Source organism: Pelecanus crispus, chromosome 1 (genome assembly GCF_030463565.1).
Source record: "Pelecanus crispus isolate bPelCri1 chromosome 1, bPelCri1.pri, whole genome shotgun sequence".
Lineage (NCBI taxonomy): Eukaryota > Metazoa > Chordata > Aves > Pelecaniformes > Pelecanidae > Pelecanus > Pelecanus crispus.
In genome coordinates, this window is record NC_134643.1 from 141,120,694 (window position 1) to 141,136,223 (window position 15,530).

The 15,530-nt window shown below is 40.7% G+C and overlaps 1 protein-coding gene across 2 annotated transcripts in view; it reads left to right on the top strand.

Moving 5' to 3' along the window:
- Positions 1-564: 564 nt before the first annotated feature.
- The window catches only part of AP1S2 (adaptor related protein complex 1 subunit sigma 2), a 32,484-nt gene continuing 17,518 nt past the window's right edge, over positions 565-15,530 (top strand). For both annotated transcript variants that reach the window (XM_075727816.1, XM_075727817.1), the window contains exons 1-4: positions 565-619; positions 2,020-2,198; positions 9,736-9,844; positions 10,814-10,951. In XM_075727816.1, coding sequence (XP_075583931.1) covers positions 2,020-2,198; positions 9,736-9,844; positions 10,814-10,951 — 426 coding nt within the window. In that variant the 5' untranslated portion in view covers positions 565-619. The remainder of the gene's footprint in view (positions 620-2,019; positions 2,199-9,735; positions 9,845-10,813; positions 10,952-15,530) is intronic.

The following is a 15,530-nucleotide window of genomic DNA, read 5'->3' on the forward strand; positions in this document are numbered from 1 at the left end:
TAGGTTCTTTAACCCCGCCTCCTGCCCCAGCCCCTCCCACCGCGGCCGCCAGCTCCTCCCCCGCCGCCTTTTCCTCCCTCTCATTGGTCAATACCGCGCTTCGCTCCTCCCGCCCGCCGCCGCGCTGAGCTCCCCGATTGGGTAGCGGCGAGCTCCCTCAGCCCCCCCATACCCCTCCTCGCCGACTGCGCATGCGCTCGTTTCGCGCCCCACCATCAAATACAACACCCCCCCCCGCCCACCCCTCCGGCCGCGAGCCGGCGAGCTAATAAAGTTTTGTTCGGTGAGGAAGGGGGGAACCGGCGGCGCCCCTGGGCCCCGCCCCCTGTCTGCCCCCTCCCCTCCCCCCGCCCGGGAGCAGCGTCCGCGAGCCCGGCCCCGCCCCGCCCGAGCGGGGGGAGGAGGGAGGGTAGCTGTTAGGGGGGCGCGCGCGCGCGCGCGCGCGCCCTCGCGCCGGACCCGAGCCGGCGGCATCTCCCCTCCCTTCCCCTCAGTCCCGCTCGACAGCCGCGGCGGCGGCAGCAGCAGCAGCAGCAGCAGCCCGGGGAGCGGTGCCGCCTCCTCCGCCTCATTTTGTTCGTGTGTGCGTGTCCCCCCCCAACCCAGCCCCGGGGGCACGGTGAGCACAGCCGCGTGGAGACGGGCTCGCCCTCCCCCCTCACGGCGCCGGGACGCGGAGCCTGCCGTGGGGAGCGACGGGACGCGGGGGGAGGGGGTGTGTGTGTGTGTGTGTGTGTGTTTTCCCTGCCCCGGATTGCGGGACCCGCCGCTCGCCAGCCCGCCCGGCGGAGCGGCCGAGGGAGGGGGCGGCCGGCGGCGCCCCCTCTTGCCCCCCCACCCCCCAACATCCAGACACGCTGCGGCGAGCGGGGCGCAGCGCTTCCCCCCGCTCCGCACCCCGCGCTGGGACGGGCGGCGGCTGCCCCTCGCCCGGCGGAGCTCCCCTGCCGGGGCGGGGCGGGGCGGGTCCGCGCGGCCGGCGGCGCCTCTCGGGTCACCCGCGACCGCTCCCGCCTGGCGAGGAGCCGCGGCGGCTGCTCGGGGCCGGCGGGGAGCGGGTGTTGTGGCGGCGGCGGTGCCGGCCGGAGGGGAGGGCGGCTGCGGGCTCCGGGGGCTGCCCCCACGGAGGGAGCGCCCCGGCACCGCCGGGCTTCGGAGGCGCCGCTGCCGCCGCCGCCTCTTGCCTGTGCTGGCGCTGGTGGGACTTGTCACCCGGGACTAGGCTGGGCTTTCTTATCGTATTTCACGTCTGTCGTATTGCCTGGGAAACTTCCTCAGCCCAATGCAACTTCGAGCAAAAATGGGAAAGAAAAAAAAAACAAACCCAAACAAAACCAACGAAAGCCATTCCCTTTAATGTTACGGCTGCTGGAAAAGACAGCTGACAAGTTCCTCTTAAAATATAATTGCAACATCACTCCTTTAGAGGAAGCGAGACCTGGAACATAGGACTGCAGGGAAAGCACTTAATCTCTACTCCTTTTGTGTAATGTGAGAAAAGACTAGGCTTTTCTATGCCGTAGGACTCTCCATTGGGAGATCTAATGCCTTTTAAAGTATTCCGAGGCTTTTCGGAAAGATCTTAAGTACAAATTGCTCCTGCTGTAAGGCTCTAATCCGGTGAATTGAAAATGAGTTTGGGTATTTGAGGATGCGGCTGCACTGGTTTTTTTGCCATTTTCTGTAGTAAACGCAAATGCGACCGCACCAGTGCTGGATATGGTTTGTCTGAAATTTGGGTGTATTCGCTCACTACCTGGCGGTTCTGACAGCCCTTTCTGAAACTTGTGTATCCTTCTACTATCTTTGCTTTGACTGACCTTGCTCAGCAGAATCCTTTTTGCATGATTGGTACTTCCAAATCTTGTGTAACATCTGCCACCGCTATAGAAATACATAATGTAGTTAGGGTTTTGGATGGCTGTCTTGCTTCCTGTCTGTTTTTCCTCACAGAAGTGTTTTTAGAACTAAGAGACTGAGATGAATCCTTTTTTTTTTTCCCTCCTTCTAATTCAACAGATGCAGTTTATGTTGCTTTTCAGTCGCCAGGGGAAACTGAGACTTCAGAAGTGGTATGTCCCATTATCTGACAAAGAAAAGAAGAAAATCACAAGGGAACTTGTTCAAACAGTATTAGCCCGCAAACCGAAAATGTGCAGCTTCCTGGAATGGAGAGACCTGAAGATTGTCTACAAAAGGTTGTTCTGTCTCACTAACCTCATAATTGCCATACATCACAAACAGCTTAATAAGTAGCAAGAAAATAATGAAGGTTGATTTTTTTTTTCTCTTTTTTTTTTTGGTTGGTTTTTTTTCCTTCCCTCTGCTGGTTATGGAGAAGACTGACTTTTCCCTTGAATCGAATTTGATAACCAAGTAGGAATCATTCATGTGTGGAAAATCACTCATGCGTTTAGAAATGCGCTGAAGAAAAGAAATGAGGTTTCCTACTTTCATAAGGAGTGGTGGTTCTTGGTTCTCTGTTTAGATTCACACAGTACATAAATGCATACAAATACGAAGCATGTAAGATTTAATAGGTGATAAAAAAACCCCTAAATTTTATAAATGTTTACCTCAGGCAGTGACTTTATAAATCACTTGAAAATGTAACTTGCTTTTAAAGGCTAATAGAAATAAGGAAATCATTCTTTCAGAGTACCTAGTTTTTGGGGTTTTTAAAATTTTTTTTCTTTTTTTTTTTTGCTATGAATACAAAAAGGCATTTCTCCTAATTGAAGAAATTATGGCTAGCTTTCTTTTGGTGGAAGTACTGTATCATTTTCTTTGCAATAGCTTAATTTCTCAGTTGTTCCTTAACTTTTCTAGGAGTATTTGGCAAGCATTTTTTAGCTTTCTGCTGATCTTTAGAATGTGTTACAACATAGAGGTGTGAAAATAAGTTTCTTCACAAATAACTGTAATCCTCATCCTGATTTGATAGGCTGCATCTCTTCCAGCTAGAGCTGGTGCTATGAAACCTTGAGTTATCTCCTTTCCCTAGTTAGTTATAAACTTCGGAAGGTTTATGCATTCTTATTTTCTCTTTGAGATGGTAAGTAATTTGTGCCCTGTGATAAATATTGTTGTGTTCTGTCTGTAGGGAGGACAGAGAACTGGAGCTGAAGTGAAGAGCTTGTAACTCTTTGCCAGCGTACCAAATGGGTAGAATCAAAAAGGTTTAGATGTTTTAAGTCCTGGGTTCATATATACGTTGGTGCATGTAACATCGTGCACATGAACGTTACGAGTCGCACATGAACGTTACCAGTCTATCTTATGCATGTAGTTCTTTAACACAAGATGGAGGAGGAAAGAGGAACAATGTGTAAGGCTGTGCTTAAAGAAAGCATACACATTTTTTTTCTTCTGCCTCTCAATTTCCTAACAAAACTTCTTGTACATACTGGTAGGCAAGCTTGCTCAGATGCTTTGTGTGCTCCCTTAAGTGATAATGCTTGCAAGTGCTTTCAGCTGGGCTTTTATGGGACTAGATCAGAAAAATGAGGCATGAGTAGGCCAGTCTGTTCCCTTCCTTGCTCAGTCTTGAACAGCAGTAGCTGTTCTGGTGGTGAGTTGATTCCATGCAGCTGCTTTCCCTTCCTTGTCTGTTTATTGCTGGTTACAACTACTTATCATGTCCTGTTGTGTCTAAGGAACTGGTGGAAATTTGGGTATGACTGGGTTGCTGAAAGTTGCGGTGTTCGTGCATCTCAGTAGTGTGCTGTGGGTCCTGTGGTTAAGGAGAATGAAGACATTTCCCAGGAGATGTATCTAGACCATTTTGGGCTGGACGTAGACTGCAGTCCATCTGCTAGACTGCTGGTGTGCACAGCTGACTGCAGTAGCTTATTTCACTGTCTGCAAACCAGTCTGGCACAGTTGGGCTATGAAATCTTGCTTAAGATTAGCTTGTATCCAAGCTAATGCACATCTCAAATCTTGTTTTACTTTTGCTTTTTCGGCAAGTTTCGTTAGGCTAAAACATCACCGGAAGGACTGGGTGTAAGAGGTGGTAGTTTAAATTCCTGTATCTGATAACATTAACAGCTTTTAGGTTTGTGGGACAGACTTTTTCCAGTCATCACACTGTAATTAAAGTTGACGAGTACCAACTAGCATGATTTCTCTGAAAAGGGAGATCTGTTATAGCTCAAAAGTAGATAATCCCGAGAAGACAACCATAATAGTCAAAGTCTAATACTTTCTGAAAGGTGGGTGGCTAAAAGAGAAACACACCCGCAGGAACTTTGTGCAATTTGTGAAATTGCAAAAGGTCCTCCTAGTTGCTCACAAGCAAAAGACTTGAGCATCTCTACTGAGATCTGTTCTTGTCTGCTCTATTACTGGCAAGGATCTGAACCTCCTGGTGCAAATGTTTTTCAATATAAGCTATAGAAGTATGTGCATAGTGCTGTTGTACATGTTGCATGTGCATATTGTTATTATGAGTCTTAAATTGTGGAAATTGATGTGCTATTCTTGTTTTTAGAGTGTATTTAACGTCAACATGTAAGAGAGGATTGACCTAGATACTGCAACTCAAAGCATGGTTGGCATTATTAGAAGTATACTCGAGGGTCTCATTGATGTACCTTTTTGCAAGAACAGAATGAACTCAAATGCAAAATTGGCAAGCCAATAGCTTTTTTTGCCTTCTGATACTTAACATTTATCAAGAAAGCTGGACTATTGTGATTAGCCTCTTTAGCTCTGTAGCATTTCATCCTTATAGAATGCTTTCTGAATGAAACTTCAAGAAAATAGAACTAAGTGTTTTAAAATCTGTCTGAATGTGTGACTTTTATTTTCCTTGGTTTCGTACACATAGCATTGATAATGGTTGCAAAATAGGGTTAGTTGTTGCAACCTTAATTTTTTCTTTAGCGCTACAAAACACATGGAAAGGTGCCCTGCTTTTGACATGGTTCATGAATTGGGATGTATGTATTCTGTAGCTGGTTTGGAAGAGAGTTTTTCAGGCTGGTAGACACCAGAAGATTGAAAAATGATGCGAGCTTCCTGACTTTGAGATTTGAAGTGACTTGCTGGGGGAGAAAAAAAAACCAAAACAAACTGAAATGTGGGAAGGCAACAACAATTGCGCTTTATGAGAATAGAGAGGGAGTCATCTGCAGACAGCTGATTAGAAACTTAGCAAACACAATGATCGCTCTTCACGTTTTGTCTTTTTAAAAACTAACTAGTGGTATTGGAGCATATAGGGTAGATGTTCATGCAGCTTTCCTCTTGTGGCATATAAATGTGTTAAATGTTAAAACTTTCAATTTTACTAAAAAAAGGAACTTAAGATAGGACTTTTTTTTTTTTCCTTTTCTTTGAAGATCTCAGTTGTTCACCATTTTAGCTTCTGGCAGTATGAGTTATTCTTATTATGTAGTATATTGCAGTCAAAATCAGAAACTGCAGCATAACTGATTTTTATGTAATTTTTACTTCGTTAGCATTTGGTTAACTGAGATCATGGGACTTGGTTATTGTTGATTGGTAATTTGATTAAAGATTGTGGCTTTGCTTTTATGTGCCAGTTTGGAACTGTATTTGCAGTATAAAGTTATAAAACTGTCATAGCATGTGCTGCCCTTAATGTTGTGGCAATCATCTTTTACTTTAATGTAAAATGACCATAATCATAGGTTACGTTAAAGACTTAGGGAAAAATAAGTTTTCTTTTTACCCTCCCCCCACTGAAAGAAACAATGGAAGAGCCCATTCTGCAAGCAGTGTGCCTCTTAGCTCAAAGTATTGTGAACCCAAAGTGCAGTCATGTGGCTAGTGGTGTGTGCCCAGCAGTTGACATGATCCTTATCTTTCTTTATGTAAAACTTAGCTGCCAGTTGTATCTGTTAAAAATGTTACTATGGTGTTGATTAGGTGGCTCTGTAAAACTGACTGAATGCAATTCAGTGAATTAGGTACTTGAGTTTGATGATTTTAACTTTATCAGATCCTCTTTGTACAGGATTCTAGTTCACATGGCACTAGGAGGACCTCGGCATCAAGAAGCAGCAGCTTCTTGGAGGATTACCAGTACCAAGCTTTTATTCATTTCTGAAACTACTGGGGGGTGTAGCCTTGCTGAAATGAGAAGCTGTAAAAGAAATGCTTAACTTCAGTAGTGTTACTGTTGTTGATGTCTGTATCCTTGACTGAATAGTGACTGATCTGCCTGTCCTAGAGTCTCAGAACTTCTTGTTTTATTAAAGAAAAGTTTAAGGGTTTTTTTTGGAGGAAAAAAATCTTTTGCCAAGCACAGCTTCAGTGGTCCCAGTCTTCACTGGGTCAGCTATCACCAAACCACAGATTATTGGGCTCCCTTAAGCACCTGTCTGTCTCTTAAAGGTAGCTTGGTTGTTATTTGCGGTTCAGCTCTGCTCCTGCCAAACTCTGAGCTTTAAATTTCTGCAGTTAGGATCTACATGCAGACTGACTTAGATGCTGACAGACTTATGGCTTGCTTGCAGCTTCACCTGGTGACAGACTTCCAGGGATGACTTCACGCAGGTGTTCCCTCATCTAGTAGGAGAGCACCACTGAACTAGCAGGATTTGCAAGTTATGCTCTGCCCGCAGTGACCTGATCTCCCAGCACAGTTACTGAACCTGGTTGTGAGCAGAGCAGTAGCGGAGACTCGGAGCGTTGCCTGCCAGTTGTGAGGTTTCCCACTACTGAACTATTGCCACTATTGAGGGGGAGGTTCATGAATTTGTTTCCTGTCACAAAAAAACTATAAGGTCCTCTGTCTAAAGGCAGGAATTTGTATAAGTATTTATACCTTCCCTGTTTCCTTTTATTCTGTTTTACATTTTGCGTTGATTTTTCCAAACTGTTTTTGATGTCTCTGTTTTTGGTCTCTTTTCTGACAAGTGGAGGATGTTTATCATAAAATACTTCCCTAAATGAGTGTAAGCGGCTGAGGTGGGTCTGAAGATTCTGCTAATAATACCCACTGAGAACACCCCTCCTCCCCCTGACGATTGCAATAGGAATAAAAAAGGGCAGAATGTTTCTTACAAACTGCACTACATTTGCTTTTGTGTGATGTGGCATACTTTACTATCAGGATTTGCCTTTTCATTGGGCGCATATGAACGACAGGTTTCTGTCAGGCTCATTAGGAAGAAACACGGCTTCTGCAAAGCAGAAATCGTACTTTCAGCCCAAGTACAGTAATCTACTCGTCTTTGTATGGGCACTCTCCATGTAAGCCTCTACAATTGGCAAAACCTCTAGTTTATCTGCTGTAGCCTATATGTGGACACTTTTTTCTGACACCCTGGCCTGCAGAGGAAAAAAAATGACAATAAGCTATTGCTGTTGAAGATTTGGGTCTGAAGAAAGGTATACCTTTGTAGTATGCTCATGCCCTTTGTAATGATGGCTGACTTGTTTATGCTCTTCCACTATTTGCCACATAGGCTTATTGAATCGGCATTTGTGGTGTTGAGTAGTGATCCACTAGTCACAGTAGCTACTTAAAAAATACTTTGAAAAATATTCTCTGCATATAATGATAGATACCCTGGCCTCCATTTTGTGTTAAGATGCCCACTGAGTAGTTTTTGTTTCTTGGTATTCTTTCTCCAAAACTCCAGTTGGCAGAGCTTGAATGTGTAGTCTACTCACTGGCTGCCAAATAAAGCCTTTCAAAAGTATGTTACGTTTTGTTTTAAATGAGGACAGTGAGAGCAGACCACTTTCAGTTAAGTAGTCTCCCTCTCTCTTCCTTCACACCCCCTCCCCCCCCTTGCGGGTATTTGCATAAAGTAGTTCTGTGCATCAAAAGAGACTCTCAAGTAATAGGGAAGCACAAAAGGACTGTCCCATGTGAATAAATTTCAAATATTTGAGTCATATTTGATTTGATAAGGTCTGCTGGTATGTGATTCAACTTGTGTTTAAGGACTGTAAGGGAACAGTTTAACTACACTTCATCGTAATCAGTGCTGCTCATCTGAATATGAAGAAAGCTTTCTTTAGATGGATTTGGCCTGAGTGATGGTAATTAGCGTAAATGTCAACTAATGTGCCAAAGCTCTTTTTTTCTACAATGAAATATGATAACATGGAGTTTGACTTACAAATTCCTCAGTGGGTTTGAAAACATGTTTTTTCTCTATAGTATCACTTTCCAATACTTCTTAAAATAGCTTTGTCTAAGAGATGCCTTATACAGATTGAGTCTTGCAAGCTACTACAATGACTGTAAACGTCCTTGAAAAATTAGTGAGGCACAAAAACAGCAGTGTAAAATCAAAAGAACTGGGCTTGGATAGGACTTCTGATGAGCTGACAAAGTCACCATGGTGAAGAGAGAAAAAAGCAAGGGAATCAAAGTGTTAAGCGCTTCAATGGAGGTGTCTTCCTCTCATCCCTCCCCCATTGTGCTTTGTGGTAGGATGGAAAGAAGTCGTAGGCAGTAGTTTTTTTATAATAGTTTAAAACTCTTGAAAAACAGTTATTAGTTATTCATGATGAAGCCATAGCAATTTGACTCTGCTAGAGCACAGTGGGGGGCCTTTCAGGTCATAAATGGTGCTAGGTGAGTGGCTGGGAGACAAATTTGAACATGGTACAAAATAGCATTTTTTTTGCAGGACTTCTAGCCCCAAACCTGAGAGTTTCTTTGAGGGGCTTACAGAGTCCCAGCTGATAAAATATGCGTAACATTTAAAAGGTGTATGCGATTCTGTGTATGGGAAACAAATATGCATCTTAAACTTGGCATTCACATCTGAATGACTTCTTTTTCAATAGGGCTGGCTACTCAAAGAGTGCTTAATGTGGCCAGTTGTTCTCTTTAAACAGGCAAACAAAAGCTGTGTCTGGTTCATGTAAATTATCAGTTACAACAGGTGTTACTTGAAATCTCATTTGTGCCATGTGTGTCTGTATGGCATATGGTTTTGGCACTTCAGAAAAGACTAAATGAGTTTTTCAGCTTTCATTCCTGTTTTGTTTTTGCATCAGCTTTTTTAAACATGACTTGAACAAGTGTATGGTAGAGCACAGTATAATTGGATGGGGTTTTTTTGTTGAAGTGGAACTCAAGATCATATCTGAAGTAAAGAATTCCCTGTCTTGCAAGGTGGAAGTGGATTGCTAGAACCTAGCTGATGGCCTCTCGTTAGTCTGGTACCAGGACAGTTGGTAATGATTGAGTTCTTGGCTTAACAGCAATTGCGTTTTATGACATTATTGTTAGTTTTGGAGTTTTTTGAGCATTTGTTAAATTCTCTGTAAGGACCAAATCCTAATCACTAATTCAGTTTATCTTTCCCAAGGCATTTTCTATAGTTTTTAATATCTGTGTGTAGCTTGTGTGATAAAAATTTAAGATTGAATCTGTTGATTGGTATACCAGCATTTGGATGTTAGAGATAGTAGAGAAGATATTTTGCCTCAGAACTCTGCCAGGAGGCCAAAAAATCAAATACATTTCCTTTTCCAGCCACCTCTTAGGCTAATTTAATTCCATCAGCTGAACGATGGTGAAGACTTAAGTCTTGCTTGACTCAAGGAGGCAGGTCCCTTTTGTACATGTGTATGCCTGCTGGTCTTTCAGCCATTCTTTGGTAGAACTTGCAGGGCTGTTGATTTAGAGTTAACAGTACACTAAACTTGAGTATGAAGGACTACTGAGAACATATGCCTCAAGTGTATTCATTTTGCTCATGTTCTTGTGCTAACATCAGGATTATTTTGTTATTACAGATATGCAAGCCTCTATTTCTGCTGTGCTATTGAAGATCAGGACAATGAACTAATAACTCTGGAAATAATTCATCGCTATGTAGAACTTCTTGACAAGTATTTTGGCAGTGTGAGTTAGTAATTTTTTTTTAATTTTTATAGATTCACAGTCTCTTTATTATGTCATTTTGTTTTATGCTCACAGCACTTTCAAAAAAACATAATCAACTAGCTGTTGAAAAGGTGCATCTAACACATTTTATGTTGCTTGCTTGGCCAAACTAAACCGATGGTTGCCTACATCACTGTTAAAATACAAAACTAAACTATTTTGGGAGAAGAACTGTTATTAATTTGGTGTTAATTGCCTGTATTTATTTCATTTTGTAGTACTCTCACTTGAGGTCAGATAAAATCTTACCCTTAGCTTTCTGTCTAGGTGCCCAGCTTTCCTTTTCCCTGGCACTGCTCTAGTGTGTGAGCACTTCTTACATTTGCTTCCAAAGGAGGCAGTTGGCTGTGAACTAGCAGGAGCGGTAAGGAAAGAAAAGACAGACATCTGCTTACCCAGATAGCAAGCACAAACAACTGTAGTAATGTACATTAGCACTCTTAGAAAAACTGCTGCTCATCCTTCTGCCTTCCTAGTCCTTCTGACTAGGAAATGCACAGGATGAATAAGAAATTTGAGATTATTGTGTTTTCACATTTTTCTGTAAGATTGCGTGATCTGCCTTTGGATACTGCAGGCAAGAAGAGAACTTTTATAGGGATACTCTCTTCCCTCATGAAGAGCCACGTCATACTGACGGTTGTGAATTGAACCCTTTTTAACAATGAAAACGTTTTCCAAAGAGGTTGCTATAACTGTTTTTAACTGAAGCAAAAAAAGAGTTTTTTCTTTTTTTTTTTACCTCAAAGGACTGTTGGGGTTTTTTTTTTGTTGTTGTTGCCCAATTCTTAAAAGGTTCTAGCCTGAGGCTAACATCTTGATTTGGTGAAGTTTGGTGAAGCTGTGAACAAGTTACATTTTGTGAGAGGATATACTTCAACAGATAGTATCCTCCCACTTTGCAGTAATCCTTGATGTTCTTTTTAGGTGTGTGAACTTGATATCATCTTCAATTTTGAAAAAGCCTATTTCATTCTGGATGAGTTCCTTTTAGGAGGGGAAGTTCAGGAGACTTCCAAGAAAAATGTTCTCAAAGCCATTGAACAGGCAGATCTTTTACAGGAGGTAAGCAAATTCAACTTCTCTGGCCAAAGTATCAGCATGGTAGGCTGTGACTTGAAAAAGCTCCTGTTTCTCTAAGCTTGTCAAAGGTGCTTTTTAGCATGCTTAGCATGTAGTTTCTAGTTAGTTGTCCTAATTGTGCAACATGATGATGTTATCTGCTCTTTTCAATTTGTTTGCATGTCTGTATTGTAACCTACTGTCACTTTGTGTTATGCTAGAAATGTAAGTGGCTGTTTTATGTGTATACCTAGATAAGTAAGTTGATGCTGCTTTGACTTAGTTTTTTGTTCATGTGTCTTTCATTTCTTCTTTTTATTAATCAACCATTAGTTTTTTGTCACACCTGATGCATGTTCACTTCTTTACTGTTTCATTGCTGAAATCCAGAAGCTAGACTCTCTTCTTTGAGACTCATTCAGGTATAGTTCTTACTCTAAAGACCTGCCTTTCTGCTATAGATTGCTTACTCTGGAACATTTCTGTCTTTTAAGTTGACAAAGCAGTAATAGTAGTGCCATAGAAACATACAAAATGAAGTATAAGAACATTTGCTTTTTCACTTTGAATGCTTTTGTTATTCATTACTAATTTTGAAGAAAGATTGCATCTGTACCATTTTTCTTTGGAAAACATGTGATGGGAAGGGGGTCAATGGTATGGAAACACTTAGTATCATTTCCCCATGTTTCTCCATCCTGTGCTGGTCCTTTTGTTGTTTGGATTGTTTTTTTTTTTAACTGAATTGCTGTAGTCTTGAGGTCAGTGTTAAGACTTGAATGTCTAAATGGAAGTCACAAAATTCTGGTGTGCTGGGAGAATCGTCAGTCTTGTGTGCGAGTCAGTGGAACATACAGTTTAACAGGGATGGTGAACCTTTTTTTAAATGTACTGAGGTTCACTGGTAGGATTCTAAGCTCCTATTTTTTTGCCTTCGTGAACCTTCAATTTGTTATTTCAACCTGTGAGTTAATTGCTTAATTCTCATATAAACATTCTGTGTTCCACTTGGTACTCTCTTTTTGTTGAATGTGGTATTAATAGGATGGGGAAACACAAAACGTTCTTTACCCTTGTAGTTGTGTTTGTAGTCCTTTGAGAGTACAGGCAAATCCACAGCACATTAAAGTTCTTGTCTGTCAACAGCTGGTTAGCGTCATGAGCAAGGTCAGCCATTACACATGGTTTTGCTACCTTGTTTTTCTAGTTGTTTTGTACTGCTTGTGTCCTGATGTAGTTTTTGTTGAGTCCTTCTTTACTTCTAGAAAGAATTATCTTAACCAGAAGTCCTGTTGCAGTTTACAAAGAGGGGGGAAAACATCATCTGTTTATTGTCTTAAAATCTTTTGCTACTCTATATATGAAAACAGATATAGCAGATTAGTTATCTGTTCCAGTCTGTCTCCTGCAAATGCACAGTTAATTATACATAAAATAGAATTACTGTATTTTTTTCTCATTCTCACTGGTTTTGAATTTTATTTTCACCATTTTCTTAGGGATCTTCTAAAGCAAAAATGCATTCTACCTCTAGGAATCAATTACTGATTTTTCTATCCAAACGATTAGCATTCTGTTTTTACACTTTATGCAAAAGGACGTATCACTTTTTTAATGGGAGACTTTTCCCTTGCCCTGATAACTTTACTCTAATTACCCTTCCTTTCCCCATCTTTATGAGATTTTCTGTTCTGTCAAGGTTTATTAAATCTTTCCTGATTAAATTGGAATGTAACAGATTATCACAGCACCACTGTAGTCTTATGTTTGGTTTTTATGTTTTTATTCTTAGTTATATTATATTGACTGTTGATCAAGTATAAAACTACTCTATATATCTGATTTTTAGTTTACAAAACCCGTAAAAGTCTGAGTTTGTATTTAAATTGAGCTTCCAATAAAGTTGGACTCTTTCTGCAGTGGTTTGTTTTTGTATCAACTGCTGCTATGTGCATGCTGAGTTTGATGAAGAGGGTTGTTAAAATAATAGTTTGTCACAACTGGAGACTTTTTGGTACTTTCAGTTAATTCCTGCTTCCCAGAATACTTCAAAGCTACTGGAATGAAATGTGGTTTGATTCCAAATGCAAACCATTTCTAGCAGGGTTGTTGTGTGTTTGGTTTTGACCATGTCAGATTCTAATTATGTGCAACAAAAGGACTTTCATTTGGCCCTGAATAGTCATACTGCCTAATTGAAAAATTATTAATCAGTGTTGAATACACAACATTATTAATTAGTAACACTACATACATTAATGTATGAAGCACCTTAAAGATTAAAAGCTGTACAGAATGCTTACACAAAGGAAAAATCATTACAAATACATGAAGTAGCTCTTTGCGTGATGTTAAAAGAAAATATGCGGAGGCATAAATTGCTGAATAGTGAATTAGTTCTTAATAGCCTTGCCTACTTGTTTTTTCTGTGGCACTTTTCCAGGATGTACTTCTGTTTCTGAGCACCTTCTTCAGTTTGTCATTAAGGTTTTGGTGCTGTGCAGTCCCCTTACTAACTGCTAGAGTTCATGTGACTGAAACATACTTTTTAAGCCTTTGTCACCTTCCCTTTCTTGTTAGCTCTTCAATAATGTGCTCAGTTCAAATATTCATTCCTTATCCTCCCGCTGCTTACTACCACCTGGTAGCTCTGATAACTTACCAAGTCAGTTGTCAATACTGTGTTATCCATATGAATGGTAGTAAAAACTAAATATGCCAGTGCTTCCATGCTTCCTTGTCAATCTGTTGCTAGAAATACTTCTGTTCAAAAGAATGCTGTGTCGTGTCTTGTTTGATAATTTTGTATCTTGTTTGCTATAGAAATTTTAAATACTTAACTAGTGATTACAAAGGCATGCATTTCTGAATAGGTGTATTTTTGCTTGTGTGAACAACTCGATTATACTGAGAGAAGAAAATGGGCAGATGCAGTATGGTGTTGCATGAGTTATATACATGTGGTGTGTGGAACATCTAAAAGATAACCCTGTGCATGATTTCATGATACTTCAATTTTTTAATGCATGAAACTAGCAACAAAATACAGTCTATGCGAAAGAGAGGATCTGATTTTTTTTTTTCCACTTGAAAGTCTAATTGCTGTATTTTTATTTGGTGGTCCAAGTGATTCAATATGGTGCTTGGAAGTTCATGGTCATTTACTGTGTTAAAACACTAAAATCAAGGAGTTAATAATTCTAATATCTAAAACAGGCGGTTATGTATATATTTAAAAGCAAATCTGTACAGACTTGCTCATCTTAATTTGAAGTAGAAGGTGGTTCTTAACCATTGGCTTTGAGTGAAAATTCTTTTTGTTATTCATCCTATGTAATTTTTATAAAAGTATTTTGGAAATTATCCCCATTTTGTCCACCACAACTCTTTTGTAGGGTGTTTATGTATTCGTTCAATAGTTGATTGCAGAACATCTAAAATACTTAAAAATGCATTTTTTTTTTTTTTAAGAGGTATCAATAAAAAGGCCAGTGGAGCTATTGACAAATCACAGTTGTTTGTTTCCATCACTGTTTTGGTAATGATCAAAAATCTAAGCGCTATGTGAATGTTTTTTCTCAGGCTCTTGCAGTTTGGCCTCAGGTAGTATTTACTAGTCCTTCCACATGAAGAATAATAGATATGCTATCAATTAACCTTATTTCTTTGCTATTCCAAGCCCTCACCTCATCCTATATCCAGAAGGGTGCTTAAATTGTTAAAATCAGCTGACTTGCGCTACATGCTTAGGGTTGCTATATAGATTGAAGCTTTTAGTTTTAGAATGAGCAGCTTTGGAAATGAAAATTTGGTGAATTTCCTGCATATGCCATGAAAATTTTCTTCTTGGAGATGAAATGTGCTAACTGGAAATTCTAGGTTTGAAGGTATGCATAATAGTGGAGAGGGTATTAGCTTGTCCCTCAGATATGACAGAATAAATGAATGTTAATGTTAGCAATGACAAAAGAAAGTCCCTGATACTTAAGCCTGGAGTGGGTGGGAGTATAGGGTTTTTGTCTGGTTTAGGAAACAGCCTTTGTAAGCACCTGTTTCTTACTAGTCTCCTGAGAAACTTACCATAATTAATGCAATTAATTCAGTCCTCACTTAATGTTAGCTCTTAAATATAGACTACTGAAATAGACTGCCTTCCTAAGTTGGCAGTGACATTATTTGCCTCGGCCATACCTGTATTCCTCTCAATGTGAAACAAGAATAAATAATGAAGTCTTTACTATAACGGAGATCTGACTGCCTTGATTGCCGTCTGTTCTTCATGTGTAACTTCTGGCTCGGTTTCAGGTAGTCAGCTTGGTTGGTCCGTTTAAGACTGCAGTTCTTAAGACGTGTATGTGCTTGATTTTAGGCACAGATAATGACCTGTAATTACATTTTTTAGAAGATGTGCATGGGGAGCTGTAAGAGTTACCATGAATGAGAAAGGGATATGTTATTAGTTCATTATTTAAGGATTAGGAGATAGCTACAATCCTTGTGGATTTGAAATCCTTCCCAACTTGTAGAAGATACTGTAAGTTGTGGTAGCGTTTTGGTAGCTGACACTTCTTTGTAAAATGCA